The 25,245-nt window shown below is 44.9% G+C and overlaps 1 protein-coding gene across 1 annotated transcript in view; it reads right to left on the reverse strand.

The window, feature by feature from the left end:
• Nucleotides 1-469: 469 nt before the first annotated feature.
• shq1 (SHQ1, H/ACA ribonucleoprotein assembly factor) overlaps nucleotides 470-25,245 on the reverse strand; it is a 36,471-nt gene continuing 11,695 nt past the window's right edge. The window contains exons 10-12 of the mRNA XM_076745380.1: nucleotides 23,524-23,647; nucleotides 16,514-16,634; nucleotides 470-1,734 (exon numbers count right to left, since the gene is read on the reverse strand). Of these exons, the coding sequence (XP_076601495.1) occupies nucleotides 1,074-1,734; nucleotides 16,514-16,634; nucleotides 23,524-23,647 (906 nt within the window). The 3' untranslated portion in view covers nucleotides 470-1,073. The remainder of the gene's footprint in view (nucleotides 1,735-16,513; nucleotides 16,635-23,523; nucleotides 23,648-25,245) is intronic.

Genomic DNA, 25,245 nt, shown 5'->3' on the forward strand with positions numbered 1-25,245 from the left:
GCCATTTCATCCATTTCATGTGGACGCTTGAGCTGGCCAGACTGTCAGTTCATCTCTGCTGGCCCTCTGACGGCCCCCTGCTCCTCTATCTCGCGGCTGCCTCGGGCCCCGGGGTGCTCTTATCTCTCCAACAAACGGTTCCCGCGCCGCAGCCCCGCTCGCAGCTCTCATCTATCTGTCTGACATGTGCTTCCTTGTTTGTTTTCTCTCGCCTGCTAGACGCTGCCGATGATATTGAGCTGTGTTGACGGCGCTCCTCCATTCATGCCAGATGAATCAATCACTCCTGCCTGCTCTGCAGCCCTGTTTAGTGCCGGCAGAGTCTTTTCCACTTCCATCAGTGCTGGGGTTTTAGGAAGGGGTTAGCGCTTTTCCTACTATTTATCAGGAAGAGAACAGCTCTCTAAAAGAAGCTCTGCCAGGCACTTTGGCTGAGTGATTTACTACAACGAACAATGACAAATGTTTTGTCGCTTTCCTGGAATGACATTCTGATTTTGTTTATTTGAGTCCAACATAGATATACAGGTTGAATTTGTTAACACGGCTATGGAAATCTAAATTGACAGTAAAGAAGTTTGACACTATTAGCAGACGTCAGTGAATAAAATCAAACAGTGTTGAGTTACTTTCAGCAATTAAAAAGGAGCAGAAATAACGAAGCTACACTCAAACACAGTATGTGCAGAGAGAAAATACAAACATATATCTGCACAGCACACAGGGCGGCTTAGATGACAGAGCGGCAGTCACAGGAAAGTCAGATAACAAGGCAAGACAAAAGAAGAAGAAAGCTGAGCTGCGTCTTCATCCCTCCTTCCTTTGATGAAATGAATACGCGTGCTCATTAAAAACCACACAAATGTGAAATAAGGATTTTAATGGCTTAGCAAGTTGATAAATTAAGAAAATATCATTCTATGTAAAATAATAAAGCACTCCGAGTCAGATCTTGGTATTACAGCAGTAAAAATGAAATCGTTAAAAGCCAAATAATCAAAGGTACTTTCTTACATCACTTACACAGAGTTAACAGTTCAAAAAGTGGCTTTCATGTTCCACAATATGTCCTGTCAGCAGATCCAGTCACTCTCATCAGGATCTTCCTGCGTTTGGACGATGAGCAGAGGGTTTCTGCGAGGATTCTCTAACTCTAAGAGAATCCCACTGCTGCTTCTCCCAGATGTTCCTTCACTTTTTGCTGCAGCGCTGTTGGGCTGTGAACAGCTTCTCTCTGCTTTGTAGATGGAGTCTTGTGAGATTTTCAGCTCCTCTGTCACCCGCTCCCCCAGCTCCTGGATCAGCTGCCTGGAGCCTTCTGAGGCTGAGGGGAGGGCGTCTACGTTTCCCTCCGCTGAGGAGAGCGCGCTCATGGGCTCCTGGGGGATGGGAGAAGCAGCGGAGCTCGGTCGGGGCTGCAGAGGGTTGTCCTTAGACGTCTCTCCTCCTCCTCCCTCGGTGGAGTCGGTGCAGCCTTGCCCCTCAGCTTCAGATTCCTCACTCTCATCAGAGGAGTCACTGCTGCTGCTGCTGCTGCTGCTGTCACTGGAAGCGCTGCTGCTGTCACCGTGGGATATCGCAGCACTCGCTGAAGCTCCCTGCTCCTCTTCTTCTTCTTCTTCCTCTGCCACCATTGTCGCTGCCTCCTCTAGCTCCTCAAGTTCCAGCTCCAAGTCTTTTTTCTGCACAGAGGCTTTTTGTAATGTTGCTGCCAAGGCTGTCATCTTCTTGGACCTGTGAAGATGAAAGAGGGACACGAGTAAGAAAACAAAAAGTTGTCGGGCTCTCTTCCATAAACCTGCTGTATGACTATGCAAAGCGGAGAAAAAATTATATATCCAGCTACAACTTCATCAGTGGTACCCGAGAGAGAGAGAGGCACGACGGCTGACTGATCGACCGGCTCTGCGTACTAAAGACATAGCCACGGGATAACCATCTACAAATCTAATACCCATTAACCATATCCCATTCTCATCTGAATGCTAAGTAGACCACAATTTGCTGAGGCGTGGGGGGCTCAATGAAATATGGAAATATGGATGTTTAATAATGTAGGGAGATGAGCGGCACTGATACACGGAGCTCGGGCTCTTCTCCTCCCCCACTGCTGCTCTCCCTGCGTGAGGTGATAAGAGACTGAGAAGGATTACAGAGAAGCGGACCCCTCCTCCTCCTCCTCCACCTCGGCCCGCACATGCAAACACACGCACACTTTCACCTCCGCCTTCTGAGAGGCTACGCCAACAGTTAGAGGCTGCAGACGAGGCGAGGGGAAAGGTAGCTGCGACTTGTGACGATCAGACAAACGCTTGCGGAGGATGAGAGCATGCGGAGGGACGTTTCACACCACACAAAATGTGATTTTTACAATCTAAAGAATACATCTGCGCTCTTTTTTAATGATTTCAAGAGCTGCCAACAATTCCTGAGAATCTTATTTGATGCACGCCAGAGAGAGAGAGAGGAAAAAAAGAGCCTTATAGTCCGATTTGAATTTTAAACTGGATATTTTACCCAACAATCAGGCTGCAGAGGGAACGAACAGAAAGGACCCAAACACACTGTGAGAATAAATCCTGCAGAATAGAAGCAGCGTAACCCTGAATGGCCCGACAGACGGCAAAGTCTGACTGCAATACAGTCAATAAAAGTCTGGACAGAGAATGGCTCCAAGCTGCAGCCCCACAGCTGAATGTCTCCAAAGATAAAGAGTAAGAGAATGCCCTCATAAAGCAGCACATTAAACAATGCTCCCGTGCGGTAGCTTCACTTTTATAGTTGTGTCGCCACAGAAGACACAACAGACTCCGTGAAGAGAGAGAAGGTGTTTTATTGCTGATGAATGTCCTCCTACAAGGCCCCATTTGTGTAAAGCCATCAGATTGTTGGGAGGCCCCCGCCTGCACATTATTCACGCCGGGAATGCCTGCCATGCTGCCAAAAACTTAAGTGGTTGCTATTCGTCCCCCGATGCGGTTAGGGCGTGTGTGCTGCCCCCATTGCCATGGTGATTACAGGTTGACCTCCGCGGGTCACTGCGATTCAGACTATGTCCATTCAGGGTGGGATAAAGTGTGTGTGTTGTGTGTGTGGAGGGGCTACTCTTCCGCTGCCATTCACATTTTCACACTGGGCTCCTGGTGCCCTCTCTGGCCCATTTAACCCACTGCTGAGCACCAGGATGGCTCCTCATTACCGCGCAGTCCTAATGAGCTCGCCATTCTGGAGAGTTGTGTGTTTATGGAAGCAGCATGCAGGGGCTGTGCATCCATTTCAGACCTCAGGAGGGACTTTGTAAGCAGATCTTATAGCTGTGCTGCATCATATGGACACACATTCTGGGGAATGGGGGGGTGGTGGTGGAGGTGTGCAGAGACAGAATGCCCTTTCAACACATGCGCCTTGTTTCTGGCAGTTTTCTCTGTCACAACGTGGCGGAATTTGAAAACAGCAGTCGATTTCCCTGCTAAGATGTTTGGGCAAGCTGCCAGCTCACAATGTAGGAAAGGTCGAGAAAAACCTTCCCCTGTGCTTTGGGTCATGGAGCTGTGAGTGCCAATGAAACGTACGACTTTCTCAAGCTACAAAAACGATAAATCCGATCAAATGTGCCAAGCTGTTGAAGGGAATTATTTAAACAATAAAATAAATGCTTTTGACCTGTGTTTAAAGATTTACATCTCCAGCAGGAATCAAAGAGCTTGAGGCTGAATGTCAAAGACAGAAAGCACTGAGAGACAGGCTAACTGTCTTTGGCCTGTCATATATTACATGTAAGTGCATGCTACCGGTGGATTCATTTGAAACATGAATATTGTATTTCTTTGTCATCACGACAAAAGACAAAATAATTGCTGCTTCTGAAAGTCTTCAGATTCAAAGATCTCAAGCTGGACCTGCTACTTGAAGGAACACACTCCAACCAACACACTGTTTTAACACGGGGCTGATTTTTATCTGAACACCCACTTAGGCACAGCCATACTTTGGGCTAAACACCACCATCAGAGAGCAGGTAAAGATATTAGTGTGCCAGATTCACATCCCCCCACCCCTTCCCCTTGGTTGCTGATTGGCTGGGACAGTGCTCTGTGGCTCGGTCCGACCCACTTTGTTTCCAATTTACAGAGCCAGGGCTGTGTACGCTAACACTGTGTACCAAAAATATTCCATAAAACGCCCAGGACGCACACAGAATGGACCAGAATGGACAGCTATCACAGTAGATACTTGCTGAATTTCAAATTCAGCAAAAATCAAAATGTATAACAATTTATCCTGAGGGGAGCATGAATCCATGGCAATCCATCCCATCGTCAGGACATTTCACTCATTGTCAACCCTGTGGTGGCACTAGAGGAAACAAAGCCACTTGGATACATTCTCCCGGCACCACAGCTATCTGGAGCAAATTTGGTCAGCCGACCAACATCCCTTCATCTGCTTAATGTCTGTGCAGGGGAAGCAGATTTTCCAATTTATTCTGGAGCACATAAAAGAGCCACGCTGGCAGAGTTTCCAAATCAATCTGTGCATTGCAAACTGAACACGAGTGCTGGAGACACCTCGTCTGGCGTGAGCACTGGTTCATCTCCACAAACAATCATGTCCACACATAAGAAGCCTGAAGAGGTGACTTATGTGTGAGCAACAAAAAACCGCTGCATTCCTGGGATGACTGAGTGCAGCGATTTTGTGGTCTCCAACGATGGGAGTCACTAAAGACTGGCACAACTTCAGCCAAGATCGCCAAGTCCTTATTTTTAACAATACCTACAAACTTTTTCCAAAAATGACCACGGGACATCAAGACGTTAATGTAACCCCGGCCGATGGCGACGAGTGTGTGCGGGCTGCACCGAGCCTGTGTAGGTCCCAGGCTCTATAAGCCCACGTGAGAGCTTCCTGTAGTGAGGCTGGAGCAGAAGAGCCTCCTGCAGCACAGCCACTTCAAAGACTGGCCCGTATTCTCTTTCCCCCGTGGGAAGTCATTATTGAGTTAGCATTGGGGAGGCGCGCTTGTTTTCTCTCCCCTCCCTTGCTCTGTGGTGGGAGAAGCTCGGCCTGCGGTGAATACAAAGGCTCTGTCCAGGAGGGGGAGGGATAATGTTGTACACAATCCAGTCATTACCGCACCGCTGTTGTGGTTTGCCTTCATTAAACTGAGGAGGGGTGGCTTTTTCAAGGTTGGAAAACTTCTGGTGAGACAAAGACGCTTCCATCTGCCAAAGTCTTTCCGCGAGAAGGGAAGAGAGAGGATGTGTGTGTGCGTGTGTGTGTGTGTGTGTGTGTGTGTGTGTGTGTGTGTGTGTGTGTGTGTGTGTGTGTGTGTGTGTGTGTGTGTGTGTGTGGTGTCTGTGTCTGTGAAAGAGCCGAGCTAAATTACAATCTGACATTTCTTTCATCAGGCCCGTGTTCATTGAAAGGGCAACTCATTCAGCATGTCTGTGCTCTTCAAAACATCTCAGATAAAGCTTGTCTTCAGATGCATAAATCTGTGTAATATGAGCACCAGATTTCCTCAGTGTAACTCACAAAATGCATCATTCACTAGCTGAGGGGGATAAAAGCTGACACCGGGAGATGTGATCCGTCACTGTGACTGAACGCTGGAACGGTCCGAGGCACTGGATGCCACTTCGATTCCAGCAACGAGAAACGCAGATGTATTTATTCGAAACGTCAATGTTCAGACTTATAGCTGCCGAGGAAAGATTTACTGTCCTGTACAAACACTGATACACTGTATCACAGATATCTGCTGACTGTCAGGACTCAGGAAATGTATTTTATTTGATTTTTACAACCTGAATTGTCATTAACTCAGCAACTTTAATGCTGATGTTGCACGCAGCTTTTTCGCCATGCTAGCTGCGTGGCTCTAGGGACGACAGTCTCATGTTTGGATGGACTGCTGTGAAATTTTGGACAGACATTCATGGTCCCCTGAGGATAAATTGTAATAAAATTTGATGATCTCTCAACTCTTCCTCTCACACCAGCAGGGGGCCAATACTTTGGTTTTAGCTCAAATAAAACTAAAAAAAATAAAAGGACATTCCCATCAGCCTCAGCAGCGCTTTAATGCTAATTTAGCATGCTAACTGAACTATGATGGTAAGCAGTCTATAGACTTTAAATCTTGCTTTAAACAATGAGGGTTTATGTTCCTGGCCTGTTGGACTCTGTTGACGGGATGTTTCCAGGTCTCAACTCTTACCTTGGTGAGTAAAATATCATCGTAACCAATAGAAAGAATGAACAAATGTACAAAAACCGCACTCGGTTTTCCTTTAAGGCTTTTGTGGGTTTGGAGGAGCAGAAGAAGGAATGTGGGAAAATTCTTAAAACGCCTCAAGTGACAAGGCTGCGTTGTATTTCCCACACCATCATTTATGTTTAAAAGTGGAGTTGAAATTTTTATCAACATGCAGCATACAACATATTTCTTCTCCACTGCAGGCTTTGGTTTGGTCTGTGCTCAAAAAGTCAAAGCCCTCAGGCTCCAAAGTGCTGAAAGTTGTTTTTTTTTCGAACACTGCAGCTTGCAAAAGTTAAAATTTTCAGGTCAGAGTTTCACTCTATCGTTGGAATTGTCGAATCTTTACAACCAACCATGTTCAGCTCTTTACTATCTGATTTTACTGTCTCCTCTCTCACCTTGTGATTTATGTAATCCTCAGGCATTAAAGCCCTATAATTTTATTAATAGTTATTCAGTCTGTCTATGTCATATTCAGCTCTTAACATCTCTTCTTTCTATCTCTAAAAGTGACAAATTATGATGTTAGGAGCAGTTGTTTAATCAGAACATGTCTTTCTGCACAGGCCTTAGAGGCTGTGCAGAAAGACAAAATCCCTCCACTATAATCGATAGTAATAACTAGCGCGGCCACTCCAAACACGGAAAGAGGAAATTATGCAAAGTCTGTGTTTAAGATGAGCCTGTGTACTCAAGAGAAAGAAGTAGAGTGGCCTCATGCTGGGAGGAAATCTGTACTACTTATCCCTGTTAGCTGGGAGACATTTGTGTCTTTGTTCTCCCCAGCAGGGCCTCCAGGATCTCCTTCAGTACTGAGGCTACCATCAGATAGAGCGGCTCCATTATCTGTTTCAAAGCCTGCAGGACAGGCGTTTGACAGTTGTCTGACGCTGCCTGGCGGGTTCCAGGGAAGTCCTCCCCAGCAAACATCTGGTTGTCACATCAGCTGTGTGGTTGGGGGGGGGGGGACACCAGGAAGCTGCCAGGCTCAGAGACAGAACAATTCCCCATTTTCTTACACATGAGATGCATTGCGCCACAGAAACCACCTAACTTCGATTTTCTAGGAAAAACTCCTGAGCACAAGTAAAACGAAAACATTTATCATGCTAAATAGCTGATGGGAAAGTCGAGGCGATAAGTGCTGCGTGCTCTGCAAATGCACAGAGGTGAACCGGCCAGCTGCGCTCCACGGGGGGTGCTGGTGGTTAACGCCACGCACAAGTGCACTTTCAAGGCGTCTGACCGCAGGTCTCGGCTGACACGCCGACCCCATGCTTGACCTCGTTGCCCTGAGACTTTCCCAGTTGCTGGAGCCACAGATGCTTTTTCCTGTGGGGGAGCTGCTGTCTGAGCTGCGAAATGGCCATTGTCATGAACACAATGCCAAATGAGACAAGAGAGGAAGAGTCTATGGAGAGACTGCGAGGGCTGCTCCGTCCTCCAAAACAAAAGGATGGTCTCAGGGAAAAGAATGTACACAAATTCATTTCTGGCAGTCTCCTTTGTAGCTGTCACGCAGTGCTTCGTTGTACTCCTTTTCTTCAGTGAAAACAACACCCATGTTTTTTGGGACCCGCTCAATTCACACCTACCATTCACAATTATTTGAGTCTGTCCATTCAGCTGTTATGGTGCGAGGCTCGGTTTATCCCTACACCACTTCTTGTCAATTTTCCAGTCTCTGGAGCAACGTGTGATTGTCCAATTCACACGTCTTATAGACAAGTCACAAATTCACTCCACAAAAGAAAAAAAACCCCACACAGAACCAGGTTTTTCCTTTCCTCTAATGCCTTCATATGGAAACATGAGTCTCACCTCACTTCCCGCCTCTCAGAGGAACCCTGGAGCACGCCATTTTTTTTACAATGCCATGTTGTTTTCTGATAGAATCTAATTGACCCAATTAATGAGGGTGGGTGGTTGCACGTGAACCAGTGCTGAAAAAAGGAAGTTGGAGCACTTCTGATTTAACTGAGGTAATGTAACACAACACCAGGCTTATAAGCTTTGTCTGTGCTGGCTGCCGTGAATCTATGTTGGCCTCTCTCCAAGCTTTTTGATAAAGGGAAGGACGACAAAGAGAGAGAAAGTGAGGCGACTCGCTTTTTCTTTGCAGCCCAGCAGCTCTGCAGGGGCTTTGGCATCTGAGGAGCTTCAAAAGCATACCCTGAAACTAATGGACTGGAGAGGCCGCTGCTCCATTTGGAATAATACTCTCTGCTAACAATTCGGATATAATTGGGATTGGGTGTGTGTATGAGGGAGAAGTTTAAACAGTTTCCACAAAGGAAGCGTGTGTTAAATTCTGGAACAGTGACCACACTGTGGCCAAAAAGAAGTTACACATCACTGAGACAATGTGAGGAGAAATTTGCTTTGAGGTTGTGCTCTTGATTCCAATACGCAGGGTTCTGCTCCGACTGTGTGTGAGAGTAAAGGGGAGCGCCTGCCCTGTGGCTTAAATCACAGTGAAGTCTTTACGAGGCTGTAAATTTGAGACCGATGCCTCGGGCAGTCAGAGGAACTTTAGGAGTAGAAATGCATGTGGGACAGCGGTGAGATTAAATAAATCAAGCCTCCAGCCAGCAAACATCCATTAATCGCCGTGTCCATCATGCGTAGCTGATCGCGTATGCCGTGTCGGCTGCGAGGACTGACAAGATACAGGCACTGCACCGGGGGTACAGATTACATCTCATCTTACCGCTTGGCTCCCAGAGACGACTCACTTAGCGGAGGATGACAAATTCCACGCAGGGGAATATCTCACAGTGAAGAGAACAATGCCTACAAGAGCTGTCATCAAACCTGTCAGATGACACAAAGGGCTGCCACAACAAACTGCATGTATGATGGGAGAGGCTGGTCTGTGCAACGCAGGACCTCAGAGAACAGGACTGGAATCTCCTGTGCTGCTTTGCCTTTGGACTGTTGGCTCCGTCTAATATTATACTCCAAACATGAGAACATAGTTTCAGAAACCACAAGTGAAGACTGTACAGACTTCTATTGTGTGTGAACCAGAAGACCTTATGTGACTACAAGACGGTCACTCAGACCCAAACCACCGCGACATGCCAACCCGAGATCCCTGTCGAATACTGTCTGCAGCACAGAACTAAAGAACTGATACTGGTGCTGAAAAAGATCCTGCAGAAATTTGGAAGAGAGAGGAATGTACCCCCCTGCTTCAAGAAAAGGCGATTTGGATCCTGACACCATCCCCTGCAGAACTCAGGCTACAATGCAAGAGAGGCCATAGAAATGACTAATCACAAACCAAAGCGAGAGCATTGGCCACACCGGTCCCACACCCACTGAGAAGCGGAGGAAAAATCTCCCGGGAGATAACCGGAGCTACAGGAAGTCAGAACCAAACCACGCACCGTGACGGAGCTCGGGAAAAACTCTGCAGAGAATCCGCTGAGCCCCAGCGGACGCCGCAGACGACAACTGAGGCCTCAGTGAGTGAGAGGATGGCTGAGTGACAATGATAAACTCTGCTGAGCCTTTCCTGAACAGTCTACCGGGGAACGGTAACTCCTGATGGATTTAAAAACTGCTCCATGTTCAGAGTGTACTCAGATAATTCACAAATGACAATGGAGAGGCTCAGTGTTTGTGTGTTGTTTCTGTTCCTATGAGGGAAACTGTTCAGCTGCACTAAGGGGGTAAAAACTGGAGACCATAATCCACATAATGTTACATTTATCAAGTCTAGGAGTCAATTAAAGTATCAAACTGATATATGGGATGCTGCTTCAGCAGGAAGCAGAGGGACAATGCTTCACAAAAAACAGAAACGCAGAATTTACTGGACCAATTAAAATATTTAGAAAGCAAATACACGGAACTCAATGAGCCCCATAGATAAATACAATAAAACAAAAGTCAGATAAAATATATGATAGCCGAGTGGAGACGAACACAAAATCCATTCAAGGTATTATGAGAATGGACTGAGAGCCAAAAAATGCAAAAGAAGCTGAAAGGTCCAGCCATAAAATTAAAGATGAGCAAGCTGGGCCATAAATTAGAAGAAATACAGCATTCCTTTGAAAAATACTGCACAGCAAAGAGACAGTGAACCTTCAGCTGATTTACCGTCAATTAGAATCGAAGAAAACAAAGTGATGACAGGAGAGATGGCCAAAGAGGAGAGTGCCAAGACTTCAAACAAAGCACTGGGGTTAGACGGGCATCCAGTGGAGTGCTATGACATTTAGAGACTTACTGACACCAACTTCCTGAAATGCTTCAACTACACACACCTGAGTACGAGGAGAGCTCAGCAGCTACTGTGAGATCGACACAGGACCGGGTGATGAAACAATCTTGGTAGCGGATCATGATAAAATTTACGTTGAAACAATAAACTCTCGACGTTTTTACTCGATATGGATAGATCTAACAGCCTGATATAAACCCAGCAGTTTTTGGCCTGCGTGTTAATGCACACGCCCATTTCATACCTCACTGGAAACAGCATTGTTTGAGCTAACGATGAAGGAAGTGGATGTGAGTGCGAATGTCCTCTGGAAAAGAATCGAGGGGCACAAAGGCGACTTTAGCCTCTCTGTCGCTGCCTGTTAGCTCGAGGGCGAGGCTGAGCACCTCTCACACACACACACACACACACACACACACACACACACACACACACACACACACACACACACACACACAGTGGACAGCAGCTTAACTTCAGAGTACACAGCAGAGGGAATGAAACTGACTTCAGGATACACTTTACTAGAGTCACAGTGACAATGTTCATTATCCATAAGTGAAACAAAAGGGCGGCAGTAGAGAATTTGCCAAACACCTGTTGAACAGGCAGAAATGAGTCATCTGCAGGGACTCTGCCTGTAGAACCTTACTGCCCCCTATTAATCCAGCTTAACAGAGCCAAACTTTATGTTAAAGTGCTCTAAATAAACTCACATCATCCTCCAAAGCTGAGGAAACTGTTGACAAAGAAGGCAACATGACATCAATTATATGGAAATGGTTTGGATATCTCAAAAGAGACAGCAAAGCGCTAACCCCGCGTGGAGACCGAAAACTAGGCCTGTACCGAAGTTCAAAGCTTCAAAGCTTCATTTCTGATGCTGACATTCGAACTCGTGTGGTGGTATCGCAGGGCTTAGCAGAGCGTTGTGTGGGGGGGGGGGGGTCCAGGGCGAAGTGGCTGCTGAGAGCATGGAGCTGTGGAGGAGAGAGCCGGGGGCAGACCAAACTGTGCTCTGATCTGCAGCCGGCTGGAGAGCGAGCTCACAGTTTACTCTTTCAACTTCAGGGATTCAACGGTGGATTTATCTCCTCTTCTACCTGTTTGCAGCAGCAAACCGCAGAGGTGCTGACCTGTACTGTAATCAGTGCCTCTTCGTTGACTGTTTACTGGAGGGGAAATGTACTTCACGTCATGAAGGTACGGAGAGAAAAGGGGAAGAAGAAAAGAGAGTGAAAGAAGTGGAGTCTGGTGAGTACGGAGTTCAGTCAGAGGCTGAACTGAAAACACACACAGACACACACACACCCTCAATGCCTGCAGTTGCTACCTCAGGGCTAATGTACAGTATTCTGGCTCTTTGGGACGAATACACACAAAAGATCCCACTGAGCTCCAACTTGCATGAGTAATGTGTGGCAAGTTTGATTTATTTTCCTCTGGGGGATGACGACAGAAAAACACGATGACAGATTCTTTATTTCAGAAACCAGTGAGTTATGGACCACATTGCTGTCCTGTTTGCACTGGTTGTACCATTTCCATTCAACAAGTAAAGAGCTTAAATCCAGCCGATGACTGTTCTCCAACCTGTCGTGGTCAATTTTCCAACAAACCAGTTTCAGGGATCCAATTCAAACAAGTTATGTACCTAATTTATGTGCACTCGTTTCATTTAAGCTCAGTATGAGAGTCTTTAGTGCATTTGCGGTCCCACTCGTTTCTCCTACAGCTGTTAGCACCCAGCGACCACATCATTATTTTAGTAAGTGCCGCAGCAAGCTAACTTATATTGTTCCGTTAAGGCAGGCATGGCGTGTTTAGAAAGCTAAAGGTTTAAATTTAGATGCTATTCAATCTATTCTTTATCACAAAACGTTAAAAGTTTACATTATGGTCTATTCTTTATATTAAACTATATTCTAAAGTTGAACTAATGGTTGAAACTGATGGTTTCTTCATGCTTCAATCTGGATACCCGAGTTCTCAGCATTTCCTCTTCCCATCAAGAATATCATCATCCAGAAACACCCTGAAACATGGTGATATTATTTGAGTGCCATATCGCCCACCCTGAATGTAGATCACAGATTATATGCCTCAATAACTGCAAAAAGACTGGAGAGTAAAATTTCATATTTCAGATCTGACTGATACAGACCACAGACAAACAGACAGACAAGACAATGTGAGACATGCTTTACACCTGGTGGAGTGTAAGAGAGGGATAATGCAAAGCCTATTACTGTCAGCCTTGAGGCAGAAAGGCTTTGACTCAGTAGGTTGGGTACACCTGCACTTGGTGCGGCAACATTTTGGCTTTAACAGTGCAGCACTTACATTGTTTGTATCACCCTCCCAGTGCCAGGATTTAAACAGTCTTGCCAGATCAGTCTCACCTGAAAGATGATGCCACCCAAAATCTGCCCCACATGACCACTGACATGCGCTGAGCATGCACATGCTGGTGCAAACAGGAAGCAGATTGTTTACTGTAGTACTATTGAGCCAGTCTACACCTGCACAGCTTAGAGCAGGCTCACAGCTCTCATATACCAGCTAACCTTTAAAGTGAATCAATCTGAATATCATTTACACAAACACAGCTTACTTTCTTTCAGTCCCACAAAACTTGAGCATCATTCTAAAGAAATAAAATGTTGTTTCCTAGAATAACTTCCTGTAACAGAAAGTCTTGTTTGGTACTTAACCTCTGATCTACCTCTGTCTTTCTCACACAAGCACTCTCACTCAGAGATGAATTCAGTGGAAAAAAAAAAATCTTTTTTTCCTGAACACAGTTACAGAAAAGTGGTTTCATTTCCAATAGCCACCAACTATGATAGTGTAATACTACCAGGCTGCTGCCGGGTTACAACAGCCATGAACTGCTCTCTCTCTCTCTCAAACACACACATCAAATCTACTTTCTTTTCTTTCTTTTTTACTACATTAAGGGTCAAGAAATGTGGTCACCACACGCCTCACTTGTTGTCCATTGGTTTCAGGGTTGTCTGGAGGTCCCTGTTGCATTGGAGAGCAGCAGTTATGCTTTATTTAGTTACCTTGTGAACTTAGTTGTGCAGAACAAACCAAGCATGCAGTAGAGGACAAAAGAAAGATCCTCCTTGTTTTATGTCCATCGCCCTCCTCTAAGGTACAAAGCATGCCTTCAAACATCTGCATGAACATTGGATCAACATGCCTGCCTTGCAAAATGACGGCCTGTAAGACTGCTCCTGAGGGGTAACTCGGCCACTGGGGTATTCCTTCATGAGGTACAGCATCAGGGGATAAACCGGATCAGCCAGAAGAAGAAAATGCAGAATTTATCTGCTGCTAGCAACATAGGTCAGCAGCATTTTCAAAATTCTCAGTTGTGGGGGATCGATCTGAAACACCCAAGTGGTGTGGATGCTGGGTATAAAGGCAGCAAAAGTTATGTGTTTTCAAATGAGGACGTATTAGTGTGGGTGCAGCCTTACTGTATTGAACTGCTCGCACAGGCAATCAGAGAAGACAGGGAAATAACAGGGATTGTTCTTTTTTTTGCTTTCACTGAACAGTACAGTTACAGAGTGGAAAGACAGGAGAGAGAGTTGAAGACATGCAGCGAAGAGACACGAGTGAGAATCAAAGCCAGGCTGCTGCAGGAAGGACAGAGCTTTAGTGCACGGGGCGTATGCTCTATCAGGTGAGCATCCTGAAGCCCCCAATAGTGGGATTCTGGTTTGAGAAACGGAATACCAGATGTTTGTACCTGGATGTACCTTCGAAGTCTCAATGACCCCTGACCAAGACAGCCTTAAGTCTGTCTGAGTTAACGTCTCATCTTAAACTATTTGGTTCCAACTCAGGGGAGGAATTAATCAACATAAAACACAAACCATCTCTTCTAATTACTCCCCCCAACATTTACACAGAAACAACGTGATACGTATAATACTCAGAGTTCCAAATACCACAAGACTTATCCACTATTTACACAATAAATTCGTCCCCTATCACAAAGGAAATGAAAGCTGATTTGCGAAGATGGGCTTTATTAGCACTGGACATGCAGAACTGAACAGATACAATAAAGATCAACATTTTACCACACTTTCTTTTTCAATGCTTGTCTATAGAAATACCTCGTAAGTAGTTTAATAAGTGGAAAAGAATGATTTCTATGAATGATTTATATGGAAAGGTCCAAAACCTAGGGTCAAATGTAGAACTCCACGGTCACCTGAGGGGGAAGGTCTCTTCCACGTCTGGAGGATTATTACGAATCAGCACAGCTAAGATATTTGGTGAACTGGTGCAACCCACGTTATATTGCAAAACGGAAAGATTTGGATTCTTGAGGATCTCCTAAGATAAAATCATAAAAAAATGCTCAAGTTGTACAATGTGACATGACAGAGACTTCAAACCTGCACAGCTGGATGGGAGGTTTAAGTAATGGCTGTTTATATGTAAGGAGAAAGAAGGCAGTCTAACTATCACAGTAAGACTACTAGAGAATTCATATTGAAGAATACAACAGTTACTGTGCGGTCAGTGCTGGAGGAAGTGTGGGAACTCTGTGGCTGATCACTTTCACATCTTTTGGGACTGCACTGTAATTGGACCTCACTGGCTCAGAGTAGCAGCAGAGATTAGTGGTGTAAAGGAACGCAGCTGATCTGTGATTCCCCACCCCAGCGGATTTGGACATCATGGATTCTGATGTGTGTCTAATCACGCTGTTACCGTACCAGTGCTTGGGGAGGCCAAAAAGAGCCAAAGACTCGCAGCTATTTGACACAAAGTGAGGCTCCAAGAACCCATTTTGTTTTATGTCTGTGCCTGTTCTTGTTGTTTTACCAATCCAAACGTCTTCTTCACAGCTTACATGAGAGGCTAAAAAAAACTTAAACTTCACTTCCTTTATTGAGCGAAAACGAAAAAAAAACTACAGAAAATGGAAATGTAACAATTCAATCGCAGGTCAGCGCTACGAGAGCACGAGCTAATCCATTTAATGATCGATGCAGGGTGTAGTAGGTGTCAGCATGTTAGGTCAAGCTGACATTTAGCTCCAGCGAACAGCAGAGGAAAAGAGAGGAGGAGCAGGGAGGGGAGGCAGAGCTCCGGCGCTCCTCCGCTGATAAGAGACTGATTGAGTTTTCAGTGATTTGACAGAGCGTCAAAAGCTCCATGTCATTATGCAGGAAGATGGAGAGCCTTTTAAAGCACAAGTGTGTCTCCTCTCTGGTCAGAAAAAGATCCCGCTAACCCTAAACTAAGCTATCGATTTTTCCCACCCATTAAGATCCAAGCATCTGCAGCATTTTTAAGAGAAGAATTCAAGAGTTCTGCTGGAAAAATGTAGAAGAAAGAGAGAATGGGGGGGGGGGCACTAAATCCCTGCAGACCTTTTATCGTGTCTGCATCTGGGCGCCGAGCCTACAACATCAGGCACACATTTTTCAACTGGGCTTTTTCCAGACGAGCACACCACTTGGCTGAACCCTGGCCAAGAGTAAAACAGAGCTCATTACTGAGTAATGTGCTTGCAGGCTCACATTTGAAATGTGTAAGTAATTGTAAAATATGTCCGAGGAGGAGGAGAGAGTCATCAAACCTATATCACTTTGGAGAAAAAGTGCAGATTCTGCATGTTTGGCTTGCGATGCCAGTGGAAGGCTACACCCAGAGAAGACATGAGACGCCCCGGCGCACACATGTGCGCTCTTCAAACTTTCATACAGAGTGAATCCGCTGAGTGCAGCTGCCTCTTTTCAGACTCACTGATGGTGCTTTTGATACATGATAATGGAGACAAGGGAGACTGCATCTCTCGCTGGCTTGGTCATTCAATTGGCCCTGCTGTGACAAATGACTCGTCCAATCCTCTCCTCTAAAGCGCTGATGCATCATGGGGGCTGAGTGGCACTTCCCTCGGCTCTGAAGGTAATTCTCTGAAGATGAAGGCCCCTGACGTGTGCGTGCGCGGCTTTACGAGTGTGTGTTGGTGAACTTACTTGACCCTCTGGATCCAGATGCAATAGTCTGTGATGTACAGATCGTTGAGTATGTAGGCCGGGTCGTTCCCTCTGAAGACTTTGTGAATATCCAGCAGGCATTTGAGGACACAGGCTCTCCCTGGGCACAGGAACACACCGTGGCAGGCAAATGGAAAAACAGTGTTATTCACGCTTAGTATTAAGGATGACAATGCACTCCAGCGCCTGGCAGACACAGCATGCATCTAAAAGCTTGCAGTCATTGTTCCATACATAAAAGCCAAGGTACAGGATCAGAGGAAAATCCCAGCGAGCTGCAGAGTAATTTGATCCATACGGTTTAAGAAGAGTTCCTGGTTAAGAAGTGGTTCTTCTGAGACAAAAGAGCCACAGAAGACAACTCTATTTTTGGCATTCGTTCTGTCAATTTAATGGCGGCTCTGCTCAGGCTTTCTGTCAGAAATGTGTTTGCCTTGATCTGTCAAAAATAGCGCTGAATGTTTCTGATGACTTTCCCCCTCGACAGCCATTCAAGCCTGCCCATTCAGCTATTGCACAGCATCATTACAGTCCTCATCTGAATCCATTTTGCTTGTGATCTGACAAACGTGAAGGGCCTGATTTAACATTTTACAGACATCGATGATTCAATCCAGCAAGATAAGGAACTGCGCATGGCACCAAGTCGAACACAGGCCACGTAACCACACAGCCTGGTGCTTTAAAATCTCTTTTTCTTGACTAGCGTTCGAGGAAGTCAGTTTCTGAAAATCCTGTCTGCTTTTAGTATCAGGTTGTCAAAGCTCTCAAGCCCCAAAGTCTGTTTTTTGCATACAACACTGCTGCAGTCTTATCATGAATGTATGGATTTGCCACCCAATCTGATTTACAGCTTAATCCTTTGAACTGTTAGAATACATTTCATTTTTCCACTTCTCTACTGTGACTCAAAACTGGCTTAGAATTGGTATGTGGTCTAAAATATGGACACAACTACTGTGTTGAAGCCTGCTATTTGAATTATCCATTGCAGAACTTTGGAAATTCCCCAGCCGGAGAAACACTGATGCTACTGGGCTTATGCTCGAGCTCGACTCGTGATTTTGACTCCCACTAATGACTCGTGATGCTGTAACGGCAATAATTAGAGTCTAAAAAACAAAAGAGTTGGAGAGATAACTTTGTTCCCTCACCCTCAGGCTGAATGCAAATGTCTCCTGCCAATGAAGATGTTTTTATGTGTTTTATGAAACTCCTTTTTGTGTTGCTTTGAGCACCGTAAACAAACCTCCATGGAGCTGGGGTGGAGGAAGCAGAAATCAAGATGAATATTTCAAAACCTTGGCGCATGAAACTGCAATTCTCTGCAGAGTTAGATACCACATACATGTTAGTGAGGAAATATGTGCTTTTTGGGAGCAACTGTCCACCCACCAGAAGCACACACCACTCCATGTGTAGAGGATATCGTTCAGCATGTGATGCATTGCAGAAAATTGGATCTTAATCACGATTTAAATAAATCATCAGCCAGCCAAAGTATGCAAACTATCAAGCGTGTTTATCTATTAAATGGTGGGAGTTTTCTGTTACAATGCAGATGACGTGGCTCATGGTCGACACCTGCGCTTTGGAAATAGGTTGGAGAACATTTTAGACAGTATGCTGCAGCTTTCAACACCACCAGAGCACCACACTGAATCTCCATTTGTTATTCTGGCAAATCACTTTTCCCTGAAGTATACAACATGCCAAACTGTCACAGCACTTCTCCGTCCAATCAGGCATATAAATAGCCTTATGATGAGGCCAACAATCCACAGTGGGCAAGAGAAAATGCTCCTCTCCACCTCCGCAGAGCTGGTTGGCATTGTCCAGAGACATTCCAGGTCAATCAAAATAAACAGCGCACTCGCAGCGAGGAAAACCTTAAACAAACATTTGGTTCTCGTTTGAGCATGAGATCGTATGCAGGGAACTCTGCCCTCAAAATTCAGGACTTGGATCATGTGAGGCAAAAACACACTCACATCCAAGATTTGACTTCTTTTTCACAGGGAAGATTCATGAGTTGTTTGGAGAGAATCAGGGGAAAGGTTGCTCTCTGCACCAGTTCAACATTGATCTTGGAGAGTTGGGGTGGGGTGGAGGGAATCGATTCGGAGCTGCATCGCGATTCTCTCTCTCTCTCTAAAGATTATGTCTCAATGCAGAAAAGTAAATAATTGGAACACTGACATTTAATGGATTCAAACTGTTATTGGGAAACATTCGTTAAATCAATGATCGTGACTCAGGTGCTTCTGGAGAATGCTCCTGGCAACATGTGAGATGTGAGTTTGGCTCACTGGTTAGCAGCTGCTACCCCCCCCCCCCCCCCCCCCCGTGTGATCTGTTATTCCAACAGTTGAATCTGTACCGGAGGAAAATGAAGTGGTTTAACATTAGAAAGATGCTGTTTCTTCTTGATGTGAGCAAGGTTGATTTGGCAAGAGCAGGTTGTCCAATAAGAGGGGGAAGAACATGCAATCCAAATGGACAACAGCAGTTCTTTCATGTCCGCTGGACGAGCAGGCTTGCATAGATGTAGTGGTGGGTGTGAAGGGCACCCAAAACAAAGCCTGCTGTGTCTTCTGCACAAAAATGTGGAGATTACAAAACCTGCAGAGGCAGCAAAGATAATGTACGGCGATCGATACATAAGAAATGAGAAGAGTGCATCAACATTCAAGTTTGTTCAGCTTGGACTCTGTATCATATTATGGACATTTTTCAGCCTTGCACTAAAAATCTACCACATATGTTAGTTTATATTGTCTAACAGAAAAATGTGAGGATGATATCTGTTTCAGAGGGAAAGCAGTTCCAACTCCCCGTTCTATTTCAAACCATGGAATCGATTTATCATCAGTGAACCGCCTTAATAAAGGACAAACATGTAAGGCGAAGCATATAGTTTCATGAACTGCCAAATTTCCACTCTTTTCCCTTGCTGTTAAGTTTTCATTTTCATTTTGGGATGTGTTCATTTCCATATGAACTGAGAGATTATTTTATGCAAATGTTCCCAGCACTTGGGCAGAAGGGACAAAGATAACATGGAACTGTGAAAATCTATTCTAGGTAGAACATTCATATTAATTATTGAAATTCTGGCTGATAGAGAATCTGTCTGCACAATCTATCCTGATGTCTTTGGACAGCGTTCATTATTTCAGCAGAGTTCTTTCTCACAGTTTCTTTTCTAAAGAGAAATATTTGTCTTTCCCAAGACATAAAAAAATAAGAAATGACTGGAATATCGTGGTTCACACCAGCATCACGCAGATTTTCTTCCTTTGACTTTGTAACTTGAGAGGAAGCTTAACTTCTTGAAAATCTCGATAATACCAAAAAAAGATGCTGTAAATCATTAGAAGAATGACTTAGTATTTAAAAATAATGAGAAATTATCAAAATAATGACTTAGTATTACAAAATATTTACCACATCTCAATATAACGACCATGTTTGAGAAAGTTTCTCATTATTTTGATATACTACATCATTATTTCAATATTTTCATCATTTTGAGAACGTTTCTCATTATAATGGCTGACATGATCTTCACAATGGCACAAATGGGCTTCCATAGAGAAAGACTGTTGAACCTCGGACAAAAATAAAAGTACATCATCTGCAAAAAGAGAAACGCGGTGACGAATAGACTCTGTTGTTATTGGTTTGATGGCTGAACACTGCCTCACTGCGTGGGCTGAGGGTAACACTGATGAAAGAAACAACACAGGGCACAGGGGATTGTGCTTTCAGGAAATGTGAGAGCAAAAGATTTTGAGACTCAGATGAACTCCATTTTTTTTAAAGAACACTACGAATTCTGTGTTCTCCTTTTTCAGTTTTTGAGAGTGAGACCAGAGGCACTTTCAGAAAACAGGAAAAGCAGCAGGAACTGTTCTGCCTTTGTCTGATTTTGCCTCCGATGACGATGATGATGATGATGAGCTTGAAAGGCACGAGAGGTACATCCTGATCCAGTTTCAGGTCCAATGTGCCAATGCAATTCAGCCATGACAGTTGAACACTTCAGTTGTGCAGTTTGGTACATCTAGTTCAAATGAACATACAGTAGTGTAGCATTCAATCTCAGCACTGTACTTCATACTTTGCCTCTTTCCTTTTCCCCTCTCGTCACAAATGCACACACACAATCCATGCATCTCATCCAATAAAGGACCATCAGTCACTTGAACCTGAAGTGTTCACACCATGTCCTGGTAATAAAATGTCATCACTCCTCCTTGATTTGCCACACTCGGTCAGAGTGCTTATTTGGCCTAAAATGTGACTTCCACATATTAAATTCCCCAAATTTCCTTGCCCTCCCTCTCAGATTGCCCAAACAAAATGCCATGACCAGTGCAAAATGTGCCTGAATGAATGAGAGCAGAGGTGCATGGAGGATGGATCTGTAACAGGGGACCACATCTGGCATTTTCTTGTCTTGTCCTGTCAGTTCAATCATGAAAGCAGCACGACCAGAGGCCCCCCTCCACACATCCCAACTCTTGCTCCCCCCGCCCCCCGCTTGTCTTTACCTGCCCTGTAGCTCTTTAGTTACAGCTACTTAGGAGGCAGGTGGAGGAGCTCCTTGAGAATACTCGCCATGCTGCCAGAGGGCTGTTCAAATATTTACCCCCGGATAACATTTCCTCGGAGGACTTAACCTGTGCGCTGCCATTAATGGGTTTGTTTTGCTAATACCAATGAATGTTTGCTTTCACAGCCACTTAACTGAAGTGCCTCAAACATGCAGCATGCATTTCCATTTGCTTTATCCTGACAAATTAATTAGCGTGTAAAGTTATGCTGGGAGGAAACACACCCTCAGACACACGCCAGGCCAAATTACTGGAGTGTTACAGTTCATTAAGGAAAAGCCCTATTACTCATACTTCCCTAATGCTGGCAAATAATGACGGTTATGAGTTGTGAGTGAACCATACACTCTTTCAATGTATTCAGGAAAAAAGGCTGATTATGTCACTACTATTTTGCATAATGTTTACTCCACAGACTGTATAAAAGAAGTGGACGTAGCCACCATGACATCACCCATGGGCTTGTGGGTCATTGTTTTGAAGCCTTGAGTTTGGCATGATGGCCGGCGCGCCTTGGTTTGACATATTCTTACAGCTGCATTTACACATCTACAAATTGTTAACTAGATAAAATGAGACGTTCACTCAGGAACTGATGAACAAATTCTCTGGTGTAACATTAATGTGTGAACTGAGCAGCAACAACACACAATGCTCTCTGCACGCTCTCTCGTTGCCATCTGGGACAGGATCACGGTGAATGATCTCCAGCTACACTGAATATTAACGTCACTAACGATTTGTTGATGAACAAAACGTTTATTCCAAAATACAAACGTTAAACTCTATAATGTATTGTAGCCTCTTAATAACACAAGCTGGCAGGGTTCAACTACATTTGTCCAAGGACCAAAATGTTTCAAAGCAGACACTGTGAGGGCTTGACTTTTAAATAACACATACACATGTATATATGTATAATATATTTAGGCCTAACTAGCCTATTATTGTTGAATTCTTTCACTTCTTGACAAAATGAATGTTATTTTCATGAGCCGATGTCAGTGTGAACAGACTCCAAAAATCATGGAGAATAAAAATGCTCTCAGACCTCCAAGGACGCAGTCAGTGCTCAGTCCAACTATCAATGAAAGGAGACCTCATCTCAACAAAAACCTCCTCTTCAGGGTCCCAGGAAGCAAACAAAAATACTTGCTTTGCGACTCAATACAACAATTGGCCAACAGAAATAAACCCAAGTGCTGCCTCTTGCATCTAACAAACAAGCTCCGTAGAGCGGGTGAACTGCGAATTATGGACCTTTTGGCTCGTTGCCAGGGGTTGGCATGCTAACTGACGATCATCTCAGGACGGACTGGGCCTCTTCTACTGGTGAATAATGTTAGATGACGCATTTGACCCGCGGGCTGCTAGTTGATCCAGAGGTCCAGACTTTAAGAAGTCCCGTCTTAAAGCATACCCTGCTTTACTGTTGACTTCACTTTCCGAACATGCTGTTGTATTATAAAGACTTGAATCTAGCAACTGAGATCACAAATTCATTCAGAAAAAGTTTACGGAGGGTCAGTTTCTCATAGACTTCTATGCACTTGGACTTCTTTTTGCAATCAGTGAAGTCACCATTAGTAGCTGGCCATTAGAAATCACCATCACTTTCTTATATACAGTCTATGGAGTGAACATTATGGAAAATAACAGTGAAATACTAGTTTTTTCTCCCATAATACACTGAAACAAAAAAGCAGAGCCTCTTATCGGTTGCTTATTTTAGCACAAAGAGGAACCAGAGTATGACGTTATATGAGCTGTCAGTAAGCACTGGAACAATTTCCAGGCTCACAACGAACATGAGAAATCTCATTACGGCAGAACAAGAGTGTCTGAGGTAAGAGAAAGAAAGGTGAGAGGAAAGAGTGGCTCCAACTGCCATTTCCATGGCTCTTCTGATCAACTCATCTTCCTACTTAATGAGGCGCAGAAATGCTAATCTGGAGCTTAAAAGGCCTTTAATTTGCTGTCATTTACCAGCATTAAAATCATCACAAGCTGGATAATCTTAGCCCTCACACATCCTGAGTGTGTTTACACTGCACAGTTTCATCTGGCCGCAGGGGATTTTGATTTAAAGATTACTCTGGGCTTTGAGATATCAAAGTCAACAGTCCGTTCTCAACTAATCCACATTTCTCTCCCAGAAGAGGTGGGAGTCGGGCCACTCTCTATCTGAGCTGGAGGAATATTACTTTCAAACACACGGCGTAGAATGAGCAGCATGAACCACTTTCTCCAAACCGTGTGTGTCCAGCGGTCAGCTTCTGCACGAGATCGTACCACGAAAGCATGCTGACTGTCTTTTTCGGCTTACTCTGACAATGTGTGTGTGGGAGTTGGTGGTTCTTGGGGACTCACCTGACTGCAAAATCTTCGTTGTGTCACGAGCAGCCGCACAGACCATGGCAAAGTGTCTGTAGAGCGGGTAGCACAAAACCCTGCGTCCAAATGACACCAGCACATCTTTCAAGGAGCTGTATGTCTGCAGAACAGAGTACGTGAAACTTAGAACAGCGTCCAGCACAAGAACAGACCGTGTTTTTACGCAACAAGGGAAGGAAATGGAAATAGACAAACCGATGCAACAGTCGAGTGTTCAACCACATGTTTTCCACCCAGTTTTCCTTCACCCTTAGGTTGAAGACTGGCTCTCATTGGTGTGCATTGCAGTCACTGGTGCGCTAATTACTCCTAACAACCCCTCATTTATAGAGCTGGCAAAACAGGGGCTCACAACTCTTAAACACCTCTGCAGCCTTAGCTTGTTAATTGCTGCTTCTCTTTAATCACTGCCTTAACTCTCAGATTTTCTCTGTGCTAATGGACACACAGCCGGCAGACAGAAACAGAGATTTTTATCCTGCCTTTCTTTTCTCTTCTCTTCTTTGGGGCTTGTTAGGGATGTGTTGCGAGCTTGCAAGTGCGTGTCATCGGGGATCATGCTTTCCCTTGGGCTTGTTTAGCAAGAGAGTAAATAAGGTCTGCTGCTGCGGGGGGAGGAACCACAGTCACACCAGCGCAGTCGACTGAGGACAAGTAAACATGCAGCAGATGGAGGGAGGAGGGGAGAGGGGATGGCAGCGGGATAAGGTGGTGGGGGGAAAGCAGAATGTTCAGCATAAGTGAGGCGAGAGAGACAGACAGCGAGTGCAGAAAAAAGCGATGGCAGAGAGGGAGAATGGAGTCAGGAAGCAGAGCTGATTTCAGCTGTGACACACAGACACACAGTCAAAGACAGAGAGGAATCTATTGTAGAGCACAAGGTGAAGAGAGGAGGAGGAGAAGGAGGAGGAGGAGGAAGGGGAGACAGGGAGTGAGGGATTGAGCGAGGTGGCCTGTCAATAGGAGCTGACAGCTCTGCTGACTGACTGACGAGCAGCACAGGGCTGCCAGGCAGGTGAAGACTGTTCTTTACTCCACTGCCACCACAACAGGAAAACTACTACCTCTCAGACTGCGGTCACGGTCTCGGCAACCAAGCTCCTCCGAGCAGCCTCGTCGACTTGTTTATAATTAGCTACGGCACGCGTCTCGGGCGATTCGATCACAAGTGCCGAGCATGTGTGCATGTCCAACACCTAATGAGGACACCGTGGGATCTTATCGCTCAAGAAATATTTGAAGGTGCCCTGGGACGCACTTACCACCTCTGTAGTGTCGTGTGAATTAATGTGTCCCTGACATTAATGAAGGATCTTCTATTCAACGGCATCATCTGTCTTGGCAGATGTGTTCGTGCACAACTGTCAGCTGAGATTTAAGCTTGATTTATGGTTGTTCATTAAGGGGTTACATTGGAGTGGATGTGCACCTGCTTAAAAATGACTACACTTCAGGCTACCATGGCTGCGGAGACAGAGCTGTGAGGTGGAAAGAGGTATTTTGCACACCCCTGGTATTAACACGTAAAGGTCCCATTCATTTTTGCTGTAGACAATGTCATGTGACTCACGGTTGGACCACTTCCATGGTATGAAACTCTTCCCAGTTAAAGCATGAGTTCAAAAGATTAACAACTGATGAACATCACATTCCATTTCTGCCACATTCTGTCAACAGGCCCCCTTATCTTACACACTG

Source organism: Chaetodon auriga, chromosome 2 (assembly GCF_051107435.1).
Source record: "Chaetodon auriga isolate fChaAug3 chromosome 2, fChaAug3.hap1, whole genome shotgun sequence".
Lineage (NCBI taxonomy): Eukaryota > Metazoa > Chordata > Actinopteri > Chaetodontiformes > Chaetodontidae > Chaetodon > Chaetodon auriga.